Source organism: Squalius cephalus (assembly GCF_949319135.1).
Source record: "Squalius cephalus genome assembly, chromosome: 21".
In the NCBI taxonomy this organism is placed as follows: Eukaryota; Metazoa; Chordata; class Actinopteri; order Cypriniformes; family Leuciscidae; genus Squalius; species Squalius cephalus.
This window is the reverse complement of record NC_137142.1, coordinates 16,855,868-16,875,309: the sequence shown is the minus strand read 5'-3', so window position 1 is coordinate 16,875,309 and position 19,442 is coordinate 16,855,868. Positions and strand designations below refer to the sequence as shown.

At 35.4% G+C, this 19,442-nt stretch overlaps 1 protein-coding gene across 2 annotated transcripts in view; it reads left to right on the top strand.

Moving 5' to 3' along the window:
* Nucleotides 1–1,434: 1,434 nt before the first annotated feature.
* The window catches only part of tasp1 (taspase, threonine aspartase, 1), a 32,054-nt gene continuing 14,046 nt past the window's right edge, over nucleotides 1,435–19,442 (top strand). Inside the window, exons 1-10 of one of the 2 annotated variants that reach the window (XM_079856276.1) lie at nucleotides 1,435–1,767; nucleotides 2,132–2,325; nucleotides 3,550–3,617; nucleotides 4,328–4,396; nucleotides 6,148–6,268; nucleotides 6,801–6,885; nucleotides 8,108–8,187; nucleotides 10,702–10,793; nucleotides 15,610–15,783; nucleotides 16,484–16,562. In XM_079856276.1, the coding sequence (XP_079712402.1) occupies nucleotides 2,202–2,325; nucleotides 3,550–3,617; nucleotides 4,328–4,396; nucleotides 6,148–6,268; nucleotides 6,801–6,885; nucleotides 8,108–8,187; nucleotides 10,702–10,793; nucleotides 15,610–15,783; nucleotides 16,484–16,562 (892 nt within the window). In that variant the 5' untranslated portion in view covers nucleotides 1,435–1,767; nucleotides 2,132–2,201. The remainder of the gene's footprint in view (nucleotides 1,768–2,131; nucleotides 2,326–3,549; nucleotides 3,618–4,327; nucleotides 4,397–6,147; nucleotides 6,269–6,800; nucleotides 6,886–8,107; nucleotides 8,188–10,701; nucleotides 10,794–15,609; nucleotides 15,784–16,483; nucleotides 16,563–19,442) is intronic. The other variant, XM_079856277.1, reaches the window with a different exon arrangement.

Sequence of the window (19,442 nt, the reverse complement as noted above, 5' to 3'; positions counted from 1 at the left end):
TATTTTAGACAATTGTGTTCCCGACAGCCTTGTAAAAGAAGCATAAAGCTGAATGGCAAACATGTCTATAATGCTGATATATTAAGAACAATCATCCTAGCAAAGACAATTATCTCAGCACCAATAAACGCCATAAACAGCAAGAGTGAAATCCATCACAATACACTACAGAAAGGAAATAATAACAACAGAATACATTTGCTTTAGCTCTGACAAAAGATGTGTGATGTAAGACCTTGATCACAGAATGAGTATACAATTAAATCTGAACAGAAAGGTGGTAAAAGTCTGGATGATACACTCATATTAATATTGGATATTAGTGTCAATTAATCAGTTAATCAAGCAGCTCTCTCTCTCTCTCTCTCTCTCTCTCTCTCTCTCTCTCTCTCTCTCTCTCTCTCTCTCTCTCTCTCTCTCTCTGTGTGTATTTAAATGGTGTATTTTAGTTGATTTTAGGATGTTAGAAGAGATGAAACCTACTTATGGATTGTTGTGATACCAAATTGTAAAATGGAGATTATTATTAAAGATATAAGATTACAGTACTGCAATCCACACTTTGAGACACTCTTCTAGCCGCAATTTAATGCATCAATTGTGATTTTTATCTGTTTAATGAAAGGCTTTTTAATAAGAAACCATATTGAAACCTAATATTGGATGTTGTGCCTCATAGACTGCTGTCCCTTCTCCACAGAGCACCAATGGGAGTAACAACAATAACCTTGAATTAACTTCTTACTGGCATCATTTTTTGATTTTCTAAAAAAAAGTCTGTTTTTCAAACTGTGGAGTCATCCGTACTTGACTTCAGTCAGAGGACGTTTATGTAAGCAAATAGTCCCAAGAGGAGTGTTTTCAATTCCACTGCCAATGCTGGTTTACTTGACATGACAGAAAGAGATCTGTTTAGAATAAATAACACCAAACTGTGCTCATAAATCCTCACATCAGATATGTGGATGTCCATGTTGTCTCATGTGTTCTATTGATCTTTTTTTGCATTCTGATTTGAAAGACAATAAGATTTAATACATTTATGTGCAGAGTTAATATACGGTATGATTTTAGTTGCAGATTTTTTAAAGTCCATTATTTTGTTCGTGCAATTCCTACTGATATTTACATATTTACAATTAATAGATTAGGCACTGTTTTTTAAGACTATAATGGCTTGGGTGACAACTAAAATCCAGTGTCAATAATAATGGAAGACATTTTGAGCAGCAACATAAATGTTTGAGATAATTCACTGATTAAACACACTCTGTAAAATGACATAAGCTTCGTAAAAGTAGTAGCCTACTATTTTCTCTTTAAAGTACATTTCCTATAGGCTACTGTATTCCCTAGTTCCACAAGCAGATATAAAATGATGTTATATATTTTTGTTAAACATTATTATACTTATAGTAATTAAAGTAACCTTTACGTTAAACAAATACTCAAAAAAGTTTCATTTTCTGTGTAAAAACTGTCGTCCTTGTTCCTTTTTCTGTTTGATGCAACGCAGTTGATGACTCTGCCGCAGGGGGGCGCTGCTGTAGTCATACGGTCACATGTGTCACTGAACCAGGAAGTATTTTGGTGTGACGAGAGCACATGCGCCGCTCATCATCACATCACATCACAATCATGCTGCAGACATACAACTACACTCATAATTTAGTGCAATCTGTATGTGTGTGTTATTAGTAGAGACGCTGAACAATGCGTATGACTGTGGCGCTCTTCTGCCGTCATGCACCTGAAGTCTTCATGCGAGTGAGTTTTGCATTGCAGTCTTCATTCTTTCATTCTGTTTTGTAGGACTGAAATTAGCAGTACTTGATGTACTGTATATAAAAAGATTAATAGCTGAGTGAATGTAATATAAATTTGTGAGCAAACAGTAAGTTATTTCGTTTGTGTTCCTCAAGACATGTTTCTTATGTAAGTAATAGACTTCAGATGAAGAAAATTTTAAGGGATGCATTAAAAGTAGTCAATGTTGAAATTGTCAATTTGTATGTCATTATTACTAACTTAACTTAACTGAATTAGATATAGATATAATGTAATAGCCAATATCACTTTAAATATTATGTTGAATTCTGAAGGTATGATATCTCACTCTCTTTTCTTTCAGGACTTGAAGAATTGTATTGGAATTCTGAGTGAATGATGGGTCAAAATGCAAGCTACATTAATTACGGGTCATGGAAAAACTAGAAAACTCGACAGATTGCAAGGAGACTGTGTCTCCACTAAACAATTCAGGGTCTGTACTGAACAGCACCGTCTCCCGTCATGAAGCTATGGGGTTTGTGCTGGTGCATGCAGGTGAATTTGGCTCCCTTTGGGAATTTAGACTGCGCTTCAAGACATACAATACATACAAGACACAAATTTAGATGTTACATGTGCAATGAGTAATTGTGAAGATTCCCTAAAAGGTATAGGTCCCTGAAATTTTTTAAATTGTCATTATTTTCTCACCCTTATGTCTTTCCAAACTAGTATGTTGTTATTTTTGTCCATGGAACACAAAAGGAAAGGTTTAAAGAAATGTCCATTTAATAACACTTCATAATGGTTAGTCTGTCAAACTTCAAAAGGAGCCAAAAAACACTGTAATTGAAAGAAGTCAATATGACTGCATTCCACTTCTCAAGCCATACAAAAGCCTAACAGGCTATTATTTGAAGTTATTACTTACTGATAATTTCCCCTTTTGCTGCTGCTCTCAAATGTCATTCTCCATTCTGCATATTCATACCAGCATGGCTCTTGAAACAATAGCCGGTGAATGGGATTTGAGAGCTTTGAATAGTATCTGTCGATAGCAGTCTTAACTTTAGTATAGCTTCTGAAGACTTGAAATATAAGGACTATGTGTATGCTACTTTTTGTGTTTTTTCACTTTTCGACAACTTGACAGATTGTCACTATGAACATTGTGTGGAAAACAATGGAAAAAATAACAAATTGGTTTGGATAGGTGTGAAGGTGACTAAATAAGGGAATTAAACTTTTTTGCCAAATGGTTTCTTTAAAGAGATAGTTCACCCAAAAATTAAAAGTTTGTCATTTACTCACCCTCGTGTTGTTTCAAACCTGTATGAGTTTCTTTCTTCTGTTGAACACAAAAGAAGATATTGTAAAGAATGTTGGTAACCATACAGTTGTCTGTAGCCATTGACTTCCATAGTATTTTTTTTTTCCTACTATGGAAGTCAATAGGGCCCATCAACTGTTTGATTACCAACATTAAAATATCATCTTTTGTGTTCAACAGAAGAAAGAATCTCATACAGGTTTGGAACAACATGAGGGTGAGTAAATGATGACACAATAAAAAAAAATTGGGTGAACTATCCCTTTAATGTTTAGGATCATACAGACTTTTCATGTATGAAACTTACTTTATTCTCAAGACTTCTAAAAAAAACAAAAACAATCTCATATGACAAGCAATGTCAAATAAGCAACTACAAACTGTTAACAGCTGAAGAGACTCACTTGTAAGAAATGTCTGTCTTATTTTTGATGATTTTATCTCCACAGGGGCAGGGTATCATTCAGAATCCAAAGCCAAGGAATACAAACATGTGTGCAAGAGAGCTTGCCAGAGAGTGAGTTGCATGTGATTCTTTATTCAAAACTTGATGCCTTGATGTACTTCGCATTTCTGCTGTGCCCTGAAACCTTTGGATAGCTCTGCCAGAGGTCACGTCAACAAGATGTCAGTTCAGTGATATAGTCAACTTTCATTCCCAGCTCAGTTTGCATGATTTCTGATACGTATTGTGTAACATTTTTAACACAAAGATGAATTCCTTCTTGCTTACATTTGCAAAATGTTATTACATTGTCAATATACAAAATCTAAGATATGCTGACAAAACTGTAATAGATGTTTTATCAGCGAACAGTAATGCATAGGTTGGCAAGTTGCAATGCAATGCTTTTCCCTGTCCAGAGTGCCGTGTAAAGGATGAATAGAAGGGATCAGGCTTGAGTAAAACACCTGTGCCAGGGAATTTGAGTTATGTGTTGATAACATGACACCAGCAGCGACCCGCGAACTGCTGCCCGGCTTAATATACCATTCCACGCTCTCTGCTTGAAGCTTGTCAAGTGGAAAACACTGCAGCTTTATTTGCTTTTTAAGCTCTTGGTATTGGATTATCACATTTTTAATGTTTTGTCTAGATTATTTCAGTGTGATCTTTTCTGCTTAAAGCTCTAGAATCCCGAAGTAGAGCAGAACACTCACTGAGTTGGTTTTAGGCACTGGCAGACATTAGGTTGCTGTCATCAGTTGTGATTTAATGTGTTTCAGGCTGTGGACAGGCTCAGAGCTGGAGGATTGGCACTGGAGGCAGTGACAGCAGCTCTAATAGAGCTAGAGGTGATAGTGGATCACAACAACTCACAAAGAAAATGGATAGAAAATATATAGTAAACATTTCAGATATTAATGGGATGACAAGCAAGTCAAATTCAACAACAACAATTCAAAAAAAAAAAATATATATATATATTTGAACTAGCTTTTATTTGTACAATTTCAGTTTTATTTTCCTTTCAGCTTTTGTAATTATTACTCATTTTAAAAAATATTTCTTTATAACTTTAATTTATTTTCATTTTAGTAGTTTTAGTTCTAATTCCAGTTAGTTGCCAAACCAATTTATTTAAGATTTTCATCTAATTATTTATTTTAATTCAGCTTTATTTCAATGACCTAAAGCATTTTTTAGTTTTAGTTTGCAATAACACTGAAGGGATTCTACTGTTGTTTAAAAAAATGCCAATTGTTTAGCTGAAGAAATATCTTTCCAAAAAGCTTTAAATATATACATTAAAAAAATCCCTATAAAATTGTTTTAAAAGTGTGAATTGTAAAAATGACTTGATCTATTACCTTTATACAATGCATGGCATTTTAAGTGTATCCTCATAGTCTTGTATCCATCTGCGTAAAATTCAATATTCCGTCTACCCTGACTAAGGTCTATGACAGACAGAAAGTCTACACACATTTTCACAAATTTCTTCAGTGTTTTTTGGCACTAACATGCCATTAGTTGACATGTCAGACCACTCAAACAGGGCAGTGCTTTGAAAGTGCTGCTGCGTTTTCAGGGACAGCAACCTATGAATGACTTGCTTATAGTTGTGTCTGCATATTAAGCTGGGATAGGGAAACATAACATTTAGCATAAACATATTTTAAAACTAAAATGTGACAAATTTAGGGATTTTTCTGTGTATTGTTTCCAGTGGTGGACGAAATACACAAATTAAGTACTTGAGTAAAAGTACAGATATTCTAATAAAATATTACTCCAGCAAAAGTATTAAGTACTCCTTTTCAATTTTACTTGAGTAAAAGTACTTGATTTTTAATATACTGGAGTAATGTACTTACTTTAAATGTAAAAAGTACTGATGGGTGAATTCCAGCTCAGTCTGACATTATTATGAGTTATTATGAATTGTTATAAAGTATCCAGCACTAGTCAATAAGGTCAATATTATGTAGAAAATATGTATTGGTCTGCAAATAAAAAAAAAACTTTTTATTTTATTACCAAAACTTGTCATACACTGATAACTATTCTGATAATTACTGATAATGCAAGTGTGCAAACAAGCAAAAATAACAAAATATACCATATATTATATAGAAAAATGAGGAAAACTGAATGCGTGTTAACAAATATAAACATACAGTAAAAAAAACACATCACATAGGGCTAATTTTCATTTGAAAGTGAACTACTCCTTTAACCAGGAGCCATCTTAAGAAGTCATATGATTTATATGGACCACATGGTCAACCAAACTGGGGTGTTAACGACCAAATTTTTTTTTTAACAGAATTATACATAAAATGAACTTCTCTTCAAAATAACGAGGCCGACATGTTTTCATGACTTGTAGCGTATTAAAAAGTACTATATTATGCATAGGAATATAGCATAATGGAAGTAAAAGTTTCCCTAAATAAAAATACTCACATAAACTACAGGTACTTAATAAATGTACTGAAGTACGTTAATAAAGTAGAAATACTTCGTTACTGTCCACCACTGCTTGTTTCTTATTATTTTAGAAGAGAAAGAAATTAACTTTGAGGTTGATGTTTATTTTTAGGACTCCCCGTTCACCAATGCGGGCACCGGTTCCAACCTGAACCTCTCAGGTGAGATTGAGTGTGATGCCAGCATCATGGATGGAAAGTCCTTAAACTATGGAGCTGTTGGAGCCTTGAGTGGTGGGTGCTAGTTTGAGCTTTTTGTCATGTGATTAAAGGTGCTATTTGAATTTCAAGCAAATCAAATAAAGGCCAACTTGCAACCTCCTTTGCCCTTTATAGGAAAGTGGCTAATTGCATTTTCTGCGTGCAAGAATGCTAAAATGCAAGACTAAAATGTTTTTTTCATTTGTTTATTTCGAAAATAAATGTAAATGTTATACATAATTATACATATACGCTACTACTTTTCACTCAAAACTAATTGATGCACAAAACAGGACCGATTTGACCTCATCAACCTGTTGCCATGTTGGTTAAAACTAGAAAAACTTGATTTGACATGCAGTGTCTTGAAATATTCTGCTAATCCACATACAATATAAAGGAAGTTTATTTAGTTCAACACTGATATTAGTGAAACATGGTGCTATTTTTCTTCTTTTTTGGGGGGGTGCAATGAACTCCAAAAAATTCTTCAACAAAAGTGCTTGAGGAAGCCAAATGCAGGTTTCATCTATGATAGTGATACTAATGCTGCTCTTTCTATCAGGAATCAAGAACCCAGTGCTGGTAGCCAGAAGATTATTAAGTGAAACTCAGAAGGGGAAGCTATCAGCTGGCAGGATCCCTCCCTGGTGAGCCAAGCTCTCTGATGTTGGCTTTCTGGCTATCAACTTAGACATATACACAGACTGACATACTTCATTGATGCCTCAGGGCAAATATTTTAGTGTAAAACAGCAGCATTTCAATCGCAGTATGCACAGAATATACAAACAAGTACTCATTTTGAGCAAGACAAAACATGCTTGGACTAAATGCATTTATCTTGTTGTGACAAATATAGTGTATGTTCCTAGCTATAGGAAATAGGTGCCAGTCATAAATTAAGACATATTCTGTAGATCGCAGTGGCCCCAAAAAGTATTTACTTGTGCCAGATTCCTTTGATAACTAAGTATCACACTAAGTTGTATTTATTTTAAGATAACACAAAAACACTTTTCAAACAAACTTTTTCATATTGGCTAGGTTTTAAATTATAATACCATACATACACTGCCATTTAAAAGTTTGTGTTTGGTAAGATGATTTTAATGTTTTTGAAAGAAGTCTGCATCAGAAATACAATAAAACCGTAAAATGTAAATAATTTAATTCTGTTTTAATAATAATAATAACAACAACTGATCTGACAGTTGTGCACAATTTGTTTCCAGGATTATTTGATGAATAGATTGTTCAAAAGAACAGCATTCATCTGAAATAGAAAGCTTTTGTAACATTGTACACTACCATTCAAAAGTTTTGGGTCAGTAAGATTTTTTGGGGGGAATTAAAAAATATTATTCAGCAAGGATGCATTAAATTGATCAAAAGTGACAGTAAAGACATTTATATATGTTACAAAAGCTTTCTTTTTCAGATAAATGCTGTTCTTTTGAACTTTCTATTCATCAAAGAATCCTGTGGGAAAAAAAGTACACAACTGTTTTCAACATTGATAATAATAATAAACTTTCTTGTATAATACATTTCTTGAGCACCAAATCAGCATATTAGAATGATTTCTGAAGGATCATGTGACTGGACTAATGATGCTGAAAATTCAGCTTTGCCATCACAGGAATAAATAGCATTTTAAGATATATTCAAACAGAAAAGTTATTTTAAATTGTAAAAATATTTCACAATATTATTGTTTTTGCTGTATTTTGGATCAAATAAATGCAGCCGATCTAACTTATCTTTTGCAGAGTTCAAAACCAAAACAGGAAACCTCCAGTATAGAAGCAAAACGTTTTGCAGTGTGATGAAATTGCTCCTTTTATGTAAATCACATCTCTACTTTGTCAGTTTTTTAGTGGGCAAAGGAGCAGAACAGTGGGCCATCAGCCATGGGATCCCAGCATGCTCTACAGAGAAGATGACCACCAGTGAGTGTCAGACCACCCACACTCTTCTTTCAGCTGCTTTGACTGCAGTCTTTTTATTAGATTTGTATGTATTAATAATACAGATCAGGACCCGTCTTTGGATTACTGAATTTGGTGAAAGAAGCTAAAAAGTAAATGTAGAAATTGGAAAGTGAGTTTAAATACCATTATTTTCCATAATTAGGGGAAAACAGGAGGTAAAGATGTTAAAAGACTCATATATTTTCAGTAAAGAAGCACAGTAGAGGCTGTTTTGAAATGAATTGAAAGGTCTTGTGTAAGCAACAAGATTCCCTCCGCTCTCTTTGGATCTGTAAGGTGTGACTGGCATCCAGATAACTTTAATAGAAGTGTTTTCGGTTTTTATTCTCTCATAATGCAGTGAGGTTTTGTTTGAGGCCTGCGGTGGAGTTTTAACCTGTTACATAACACTTTCACAATGACTATTATTTGTGCTTTCTCTTTTGCTGTAACCAGTATTGTTCTCAATAATTAATTATATTAATATATTATTATACAAGAGATTTGTTTATACCATGGAGTTTGTTTTTTTATGCTAGTGAGACATTTGCTAGTGTGTGAGACTTTCTGCTAGTTTCACATAATGCTAAAAATGAAAGCGAACGGTGCTTGACATCGCTTTTTTTATACAAATGCCAACTATAAAATTAAATGTTATTGTTGTAATGTATTTCCAGATATTGACAAACTTTTGATTTCTGCAGGAGGACAGTAGTTACGTAGAACAGAATCTTCTAATTATCGGCCGTTGAATCTGTTAAATCTGATTCTGTTGCATAGAACTGAATAATATTGATATTTAATCATAAAATATTTTCTGTCCAATTTTAGTTTTACTTTCAATAAAAATGTGGTTATTTTATTTTATTGGCTTGTATTTTTTAAGTCCAGTATAATTAAAATGATTGAATTTCATCAAAGTCAATTATACAAAAAAAAAAAAAAAAGCTAATTTAAAATAAAAAATATATATTTTTTAAAAAGCTTTTTTGGTTTTGGTTTTCGGCCAAGTGCATCCCGAAATTTTCGGTTTCAGTCCAGAATTTTCATTTCGGTTCATTAGGTGTGATTTTAAGTTACCTTTGAAGTCGCAGAACTGTATTGATATTCCTGAAACATTCTGTTTGAGTTTTTCTAAACCCCTAAACTTTTACACTTCTGCACTTCAGCCCGGAACTTTTAATTGTATACTATCTATTTTGGTTTTGTTTTCATTTTATACTAAAGGCCCTTGCACACAGAGTCCGAAATTATCGCTTGCGATATCGCAATGCGAAAAACGCAGAAAATCGAACCTGATTCGAATTTTTTTTGACGGACGAAAGTTTCGGAGGCAGTGTGCAAGCGTGATTGACATAACGTGAGGTCGTATTTATTTTTTAACGTGCGAAAATTTCGGACGTGAATTTCGGACTCAGTGTGCAAGGGCCTTTATACTTATAAGTATAAGAATAAAGTTTAAAAGTTTACCATTGACGTAATTGTTCAGTATACAGTTGTTACTGGCAGCAATAATGTAATCGTAAAATTTGCATGCTCACGTGCTTTTAGTCTTCTTTCAGACTCTAGTTTGGATGCTGAATTGTGATTGTTTATATTCATTGTATATATTTAACCATTTAGCTACATGTTGATTATTGAGTGAAACCGACCGCAAACACCTTCCACTGAAGTGGCTCTGGTGCAGCATTTTATTTTTGCAGTGCCTTGAACACATTTCTTTCAGGGAATCCAGTTCTTATATTGTCCTTTAACTGAATTCCCACAGGTTACAGTTTTAATGAAGTATACTGTATGTGGAATCTGTTATATGTTGATGTTTTTACCAAAGCCACAACAATCCCTCAGTTGTAAGTCTTGACAGTTGCAATAATGTAATAATTTCATTGAATAATGATTGGCAAGACGACATGTGTTCTCATCTGTTGGAGTATTTTTAAGCCATTGACTCAGTGTTATTTTTACCAGCCCTAATTGCATTCCATCCAATTCTGCAAAATGACTTAATTGTGCCCATTTCATTGATTCATTTTCTTTGATTAAGAGATTTTCACAGGAGTGGAATGCAGTATTTGGTAAACAATGGCTTCTATACTTTAATAGAGGGCCCCATGCCGACTCCCAGTGTGTGTCAGACAGCGATAGAGTGTGTGTTGTCAGTGTTGGAAATGATCTGATGCCAAAACCATGACCTCATTCCAACACATGTCCCATTATTTAGGGAGACTTTGAGGGTTTCAACCACATTTCCACCAATAGACTGATTTATTGTGAGAGTAAAGGCTCCCCCGCCAAACACACACCCTTGCTGCAATCTATAATCATGAATAATAATACTAATAATCTAAGCAATAAGGCCACAGGAGCAAAACATTTGTCAGCATTTCGTAGGTCTCATGACTCATAACACAGACAAAGTTTTTTTGGATTGGAAGTCAAAGCAGTGGAGTAAAATCTTTTATTGACTGTCATGCCTTTTTCAACACTCAACAGAGTTCAGTTTGTCAGGCTACAAGAGGAACAAGAGGAAGATGGAGCTGGCAGAGCAGGTTGAGACAAAGAGGAGAAGACAATCTTGTGGACACGTGAGTGAACGTGCAAAATGATTGAGTCACTTCTCTCATTTTTTGTGCTCATGTTATACAATGACATCCCATCCAACCAGGGTCTAAAATGTAAACATGCTCAACACCAAACTATTTATAAAATTAATAATAATAAATAACGATACAGTTGTAATCTAAATTATTCAACCCCCATTACAAATCAGTTTTATTGGCAAAATTTACAGACTTTCGGCTGTTTGCAATGAACAAATAAAAAAAAGTAATTAAAATAGCTCAACACAACAAATGTTTCAAGTGGTTTCCCCAAATTCAACTGAAAATGCAAATTTAATGACTTGCACAGTCTCAAAATTATTCAACCCCCTGAATAGAATCCCTCACAACAGCACAAATCTGCAAAACAGGTGTTGTCTCAAGCACACCTGATGCAACTAATGAAGGGCTTTATTAGTTGCATCAGGTGTACTTGAGCTAGAACACATGAAGTATTTGAACTGGCTAGGTTTGTTGAGTGTCGTGTTTGACTGCATGTTAGAAATATGGCACAAGTCAAAAGAATGGTCCAAAAAGTTGAGAAGATATCATCGCTCTTCACAAACAATGAACAGGATACAAAAATATATCGAAGGCACTAAATGTTCATAGAGACACCATTTGAAAGCATAGTTTGCAAGTTCAAAGTTACCCATTTGGAAGCATAGTTTGCAAGTTCAAAGTTAAAGGAACGGTGGTTACACTACCTGGACGGGGTGGAAAAATTAAGCTATCAGCGGCTGCAACCAGATTTTTGAGAAGGCAGGTTCAAAACCCTTGAGTGACTGCAAGACTTGGTGGCAACAGGCACTGAGGTTTCAGCTTGCACAGTAAGGCGCATACTAAATGCATGCTGTTTCCATGCCAGAACTCCAAGACGTACACCACTACTGACCCAAAAGCACAAGAAAAGTGCTCAAAATCTTATAAATAAGCCACAGAAGTTTTCGGATTCTGTTCTGTGGAGCGATGAAACAAAACTGGAACTTTTCAGCCCTACAGATCAGTGGTATTTCTGGAGGAGGAAGAATAAATCGTGCTGAAAAGAACACTCAACAGTTAAGCATGTTGGTGACTCGGTAATGCTCTGGGGCTGCTTTGCATCCTCTGGCACTGGAAAGCTGCAGTATGTGGAAGGCAAGATGGATTCATTTTTGTATATCAGGAAATCCTAGGAGAAAACGTTGTGCCGACAGTGAGGAAGCTAAAGCTTGGGTGTCGTTGGACCTTCCAACAGGACAAGGATCCCAAGCATACCTCAAATTCCACCAAGTCTTGGTTGCAGAAGAAGTCCTGGAAAATTCTACAGTGGCCATCCCAGTCACCTGAATTGAACCCCATAGAAAATCTCTGGTGGGAATTTGAAGGCGGCTGTTGCAACAGCATGCAAGCCCAACAATATTACTGAACAGGAGGCCATTGCTCATGAGTAACGGGCTAAGATTCCTCAGAAACGCTGCCAGAAGCTGGTGTCTGGTTATACATCTCGTTTGCAGCCGGTCATAACAGCAAAATTATGTTCTACTAAGTACTAAAGATGCATGCCATGAAGGGGTTGAATAATTTTGAGACTGCAGAAGTCTTTAAAAGTTTCATTTTCAGTTGAATTTGGGGAAACCACTTGAAATATTTGTCGTGTTGAGCTATTTCAATTACTTTTGTTTGATTTGTTCATTGCAAACAGTTGAAAGTCTGTAAAAGTTGCCAATGAACCTGATTAGCAATGTGGGTTGAATAATTTTGATAATAATTCAACTGTAAATAATATAATCATAATTATATTATTATTAACCAAAATATATTATACCTTTTAACTATCAATATATTTAATTGAATTATTATATTAACAAGTAAATGCTATTGTTGCAATTTTTATTATTATATAATTTTTATTATTATTTATATTCTATGTTCATTTAATAATTATATGTACCTGGAATAAATAATGCAATTGTCATATGGACAAAAAGATTAATTTTGGACCTTGAGTTTAACAGTGATTTTTAATCAGGTAGCATTCTTCTCTTCACACTGAATGCAAAACATCTGCATGACATGAATCAATCACGTCCATATTTTATATTTAATGTACAGTTATATGGAGAGGACCAATGACATTTAAGTATGGGCGGGGCTACCCAGCCTTCAGAATTAGAAACCAAGCTGCCATCAAAATGTCATGTCCTTTGTCGGTCTGGATCAGACTTGATTTTAGGAGTTTCTTTTTTTGAGAGTTTTTTAATAAAAGGGAACACTTTAACATTCAGGATATGCTCTTGATTTTTGACATATGCGCTCTTTAAACTCTGATTAAAAAAAGACTGAACTAAATATGCAAGTTTCTCCTATAAATGCTCCATGATCTATAGGTTTCCACCCTCCCATTCAGTGCAACACATTTAATTAGGCCTAAACACAGTGCAGCGGATGCATTTGCTCTGACATTATTACTCGACTGATAACAGGATCTGCATCTGTTCAGTCCTCTAATTCAAAACCACCACATATACCCAGAGGAGGAAACCCATTGGGTAATGACTACCTTAAAGGGGGGTGTGGAGACCTCAATTACTCACAATCACAGGAAACACACATACGGATACTTACTGCACTGCTGACATGGCACTGCACACAAGGAATTTAACTTGGGTGACACAGTTCTCTGATGCTCTTTTGTAGCTTCTTGTCACTGACCTGAAAAGCACGAGTTCACCAGGTAGACATGAAAATGTTCACTTCTTTGTTACCTATTTACGTCAGAGCAGTTTCAAATGCATGATTTATTTTGTGGACCATTTAGGCCTTATTTTTAAGGAACAAAAATCATTCAATTTATGTGTTTGTGATTGAGGCCTATGAGACATTCGTGCTTCAGCACCACCCTGGCGCCCAATTTCCCACGCCAACATCTTGAAGTTATTTCACCGAATTATTTCCTGTAATGTGCTTGAACATGTTAGCATCTTTCCTACTTTTTTGGTGGATTTTCAAGGAAGTGATTTGACAGGTACACATGGAATGCAGGTGACGAGGGAAAATGGCTTCCAGCACAGATCCATCCGTGATGTGACGCTTGTGTGGTCCCAATGAGAAAGTGAAACGTGGGTCACTCCTGGGTCATTAGTTGCAAATTACAGTGTCTGAATGTGGGCGAAATGTTATTTGACAGGAAAGACAAATACGTCGCAGTCTAACTTGGTTCGGTATATGTGGTATTTGTGTTCGGAGTTCGAACCTTGTACGGTTTGTTTTAAAGATAGCATCAGTTTGAAGTGAGTGATCGCTGTTGGCTCTTTCTGCATGAATGAACTGTGCCTCTGGGATGCCACATGGTCTTTCTTCAGTTCAGTTCAGTTCAGTTCAGTTCAAACTTTTCTCCAAAGCTATGCATTAAATGGTCATTAAGATAACAACACATCTCCCAGTCTCCTCTCAAGTGGCCTGTGGTTTGTTTGATTTTATAAGTGCCATATTTATTGTTTTACTGGGGATGTAATGCATTTGTATGGCATGGATGACCTGGGGTCTAGGGGTTCTCGCTCAATTTTAATGCATACTTCTCAGAATTAAGATGTTTCTGTAACTTCTTTTATGTGAGTGAGTGGGTGCACTTGTGCTTTATAGAAATATGACTTTAGAATTGAAGGTTTCCCACAGTTGTGGGAAACTTGGGAATATTAGGGAATCTTATTTTGTTTTATATCATTACAGTTTTCAAGTATCTAAGTGTCTGAATTAAGTGAGGTCTTAATTTAAATACTGTAAAAAATAAGAATTGGTAAACAATCAACAATATGTTTTTAAAATATATCACTTCGAAAAAGGTACCGTATGTAAAATTCATTGGTCAAAAAGTATTAAAAATTGTTAAAAACAATTTTTTTGTTTAGTTTTTTTTACAGAAAAATATTGGAAAAATTAAGTTGATTGATTAAATATTTTTACCGACTTGCTTTTATGACACACCGAAATAGAGAGGATATTTTTTTAAGACATAAAGGTTATACAAACAGCTACCCATTAAGGAGAGAAAAATTGATGCTCCTCTTTGGAAAGGTCTGTGAGAGCAGATGTTGTTCTGAAGCTGATTCTGTCAGATTTATCGCTGATTGTGAGATCAATAATAATAACATTCTTTTTTAGCCTGTTCACTCATATTTTAGAAAGTTCTGAAGATCCATGGCCTGGTAATGACACTCTGTTCATGGGAAGATGAAATTATAAATTATAAGTCATCACGTCCCCTTCCGCAGTTTCCCAGGATCGGCCAATTTGTCAAGCGGCTCCATGACTCTTTCAGTCCACATCAACTTTCTTTCCAAAGTACACAGCAATCAGCAAATGAAAACAGTCCTTTAAAATGACCACTTTACTCATTATAAATGAGAGCATGAGGATCATTTTTCAGATGCTGATATGTAATTGGACTTTATTTGCTCAAGCTAGATAGCTATGTGTATTTCAGTACCCCAGTTTGACAAAGTTCAAGTTTGGTTATGGTAGCCAGCTGGGTCTGAAAGCTTACTTCATAGACAAGAAAGAAAGAAAAAAAAAACATTACAAGAGAAGCAATGTTCAGTATGTTTCAATCTAGTATTATTCTGGGCTTTGGAAAGTGCGTTTTTTGAAGTTGCCAGTAACCACAGCCTCTTTGTTCTTCTTTTTTGGCCCACGGTTTAGCATGAAGATACATTGACACTTACATTTTATTTTTGATTTCTCTGTATAAATGAGCAGAATGGTGCTGTTTATTATCTGTGTGTGATAGGAAATTCTAATTGAATGGCAATTGTGTGCGCAGGAGAACGATTTAGGCTGCTTGGAGCCAGTAGGAGACATCATGGTGGAAGGTGAGGAGAATAACTCAGCCTGTCTGGATACAGTTGGTGCGGTCGTAGTGGATCGGGAGGGGAATGTGGCGGCTGCGGTATCCAGCGGAGGTCTGGCCATGAAACACCCGGGTCGGGTTGGACAGGTGACCTTTGGTTTTCTCCGGAGTCTGACCATATTCTATTTGACCATAATGCTTAAATAAAATAGCATTCCGGGGATGTAGCATATTTTAAGCTCTTTATTTATAGGGGACTTTTCATAATTAAGGCATATTCACACTGAGCACAAATTTTTTAGCACAACATGATGCATCATTACATTACCGGTCAAAAGTTTACTCACAATCTTATTTTAAAGACTGCATTTATTTGAATAAAAACATACAGTAAAAAGAGTAATATTGTGAAATATTATATTGAAATAAGCTTATACTAAGAAATGTTTTTTATATCAATTTGAAAACAGTGTCTTAATATTTTTGTGGAAAGCATGATCATTTATTTTAGGATTTTTGGTTTAATAGAAAGAACTAGTAATACTATATGAATAGTATTTTTGTAACAATGTAAAAGTCTTTACTGTCACTTTTGATCAATTTAATGCATTTGTGCTGAATAAAATTAATTTTCTCTTTAATTGAAAATCTTACTGACCCCAAACTTTTGAACAGTATCATATGTTGCAAATATTTGCACTGAAATTAGATCTTTGTACAGTGTATGTTATAGTGCTTTATAAACAGGTTAGGTGTGTAATCATAAAATGTTTTAATTTATTTAATTTAACTGCAGCCGACATGTTCTTTTTCAACATGTTTTTCTTCATATCTTTCTGTGTCTCAGGCTGCTCACTATGGGTGTGGCTGCTGGGCTGAAAACGCTCGAGACGTCAGCCTTTACTCTACAGCTGTGAGTACCTCAGGTATCAAACACACCGGAGTCATATTAGTGTGACATTGCTGTACATTCACATTTGCAAAGGTTCAGTCGGTCACTTTTGAGTCATTGTTTAAGAAATTTGTGCACAATTACAGTCGATAAAAATATCTCATTTCTATTACTTTGAAGTAAAAAATCTATATCGTTCAAGCTCTTTTTGTCATTTTCTGTTCATTCTTTGGCCCTGATATGGATGTCAATCCGTCCCTCCAACATCTTATTGTTATTAGCCAGTGTCTTAGCAGGGACATATTTCAAGAGCAAAAATTTCTGCTTTACTTGGGATTCCTGCCGTGAGCGGGGCCCAAGGCCGTACACTTCACGTTTTAAACTAATGCTTTCTGTCACATGAATAAAACAAGCTTTTATTCCTTATATTGCTTGTGCCCAAGTCAATAGTCCACAGACATGATTCACATCTCCATACAACGCATACAAGCAAATCCATTGTGCCCATAGAGGATGTCTGGATTTCTTAAAGCAGTAATGATAAAAGACAGATTGCTATTCATGAGTAGACATGGACGAGGACAAGACGATTATGTTTGAATGGATGCTATTGGAGCTATTCTCTTCAGGTCAAGATAAAAGAAAAGATGAAATCTCTCTTTGGGTGTATACGTCGCATCACAACACATCACTTCCTTTCATGTATGTACAGTATATGCTTTTAGGGTATGAATACCCTCTTAGCAACTAATGGCAAGATTCGGTCAGACATGCTTTGGCTTCTTTACTGATTGGGAAGGAGTGAACGTTAAGGGTGATGAAGGAAGATTTGCTTTAACTGATATGGGCATTGTGCATTACGTTGATGTTACATTTATTAATCGTTTAATTTATCCCATCTCCCCTATCCGGTGCAGTAAATTTGCACATACTTTAACAACCACGACATGGTTCATAACTGCACCTGTAACTTTATTATAATATTTCACGAGGCAGTGACATTGCTTTAACAACCAGACACCTTGTAAAAAGCTCTACTTGGCTTTGAAATGTCGAACTGTAGCCTCTGTTAATATGCTTCCCCATGCCATAATCACTTACACAACTTCCAAAGAGCGTTAAATTAAGATGAAGGCCATATTTCTTTTCTTTTCCTTCATCCTTTGTTCTGCGGCACCCTTGTGTGAAAGCACCTTTGGCCTGGCCTGAGCCCTGCAGTGAACACACACCTGGCCCATTGCAGAGAGACTGGGATTCATTCAAGCTTGTCATGTTGCACAAGGCTGCAGCATGTCTGATTTCCTCTGGTTAACAAAAAAAAAAAAAAATTGTTGGTGGTGTTTGCCACACAGGCTTTTTGAGAGATTTTGCTCTGTCTGTTGCAGTTTAGTGTTTTTTTTTTCTTCTTTTTTTTTCATCTCACCATCAATATATATATATATATGTGTGTGTATGTATGTATATGTGAGTATATATGTATATGTCATATACATATACATACATACATATATACATATACATATACATACACATACATATACATACATATACATACATATACATACAACAAAAATGAAAGACGTTTATTTATTTTTTAATGATGTAATGAGAATTAAGTTGGAAAGTTTTTGTAATGAAAATGAAACCTTTATGGAACAAATCTTAATGGTATTAAAACAGGCTTTTTTCATTATGCAATATGCAATTTCTCTTTTTTTTTTTTTTTTTTTTTATTTAGATGGGAAATATTACTCAGACATGTTCTTGATAGGTTTTGTGAGATATCCCCGATTGCTTGATTCAACAGGTCTGAAATATTACGAGCACTGTTTTACACGTGTGCTCCCTGTTGACATTTTTACTTTATAATCACACAAACTCATGTGCAACAGGCACGGAACTTACATTGTGGTTTGTGCCTCTTTGTTTTTGATCGTCCGCCATTCTGAAAACAAAAGCAGAATCACACATTTTATCACCTTCTCCCCCCATGGCTGTTTCAGCATGCATTTCTCTTTCATCCTCCTCAAAATTGAAAACTCATGGCGGTGAGGACAGGCCGTTCGAGTGTGCGCTCCAGCGGTGCACCTGCTTTTCATTTCCCAACTTAAAAGGCGTTCCTATCAAAAGGAGGAGAAAAACAATCATTCTGGCTTCATACTGACACAAAGAGCTCGTTTTCTCCCAGGTCAACCCTGTTAGTCTCAGCAGCGCTCGCTGTGGTTTCGCTGAGGGTGAAAGGCAAGTCGGTGTTGATTCCTTTTGCCACGTTTGCCCGTTTTATGCCATCTCTGGTTTGTTGTGTTTTATTTACTTTCCACTGGAAATTGAGTTTGCACTATCATGGCACTGTTTGCTTGTTAAATTAACTGTTAACTTGTGATATTGTTGCCAGTAACATCCATTCCTCAAGAGAGAATGAGAGGGTTTACGGTAACTTGAAAATAGTGAGCCAACGGTGGAGCCAGTCGTTTGTTCATTCTTTTGTTAAAACAACAAAAAAGAAGAAAAGAAAAGAAATTAGCATCTAATTGTCATGGCAACAAACCCGCACAGAGTTTTGTTGTAGTTACCTGATATTTTACGGGGCCCACGTTTGTGTTTACAGAAACAACACGGCTATTTTCTTAAGGCTTTATGGTTTCTTAGACTTGAGAGGCTTCCAGACATTTTGTGTTTAAGGCATTTCTTTACACTCCCTCCCTTTTGAAAACTGGCTGCTGTACACGTTTGCCTTTGAAAGGCAAATGATTGTGACTGTCTTTAGTGTCTTGACAGTGAGATTGACTATTTTTAGATTTGACATGTTCTTTTAACTTCGTTCCTGTGGAGACACCTGACTTGCCAAACAAATATAATACAATATAATACATTTAAAAATGTATTAAAACACACACACACACACACACACACA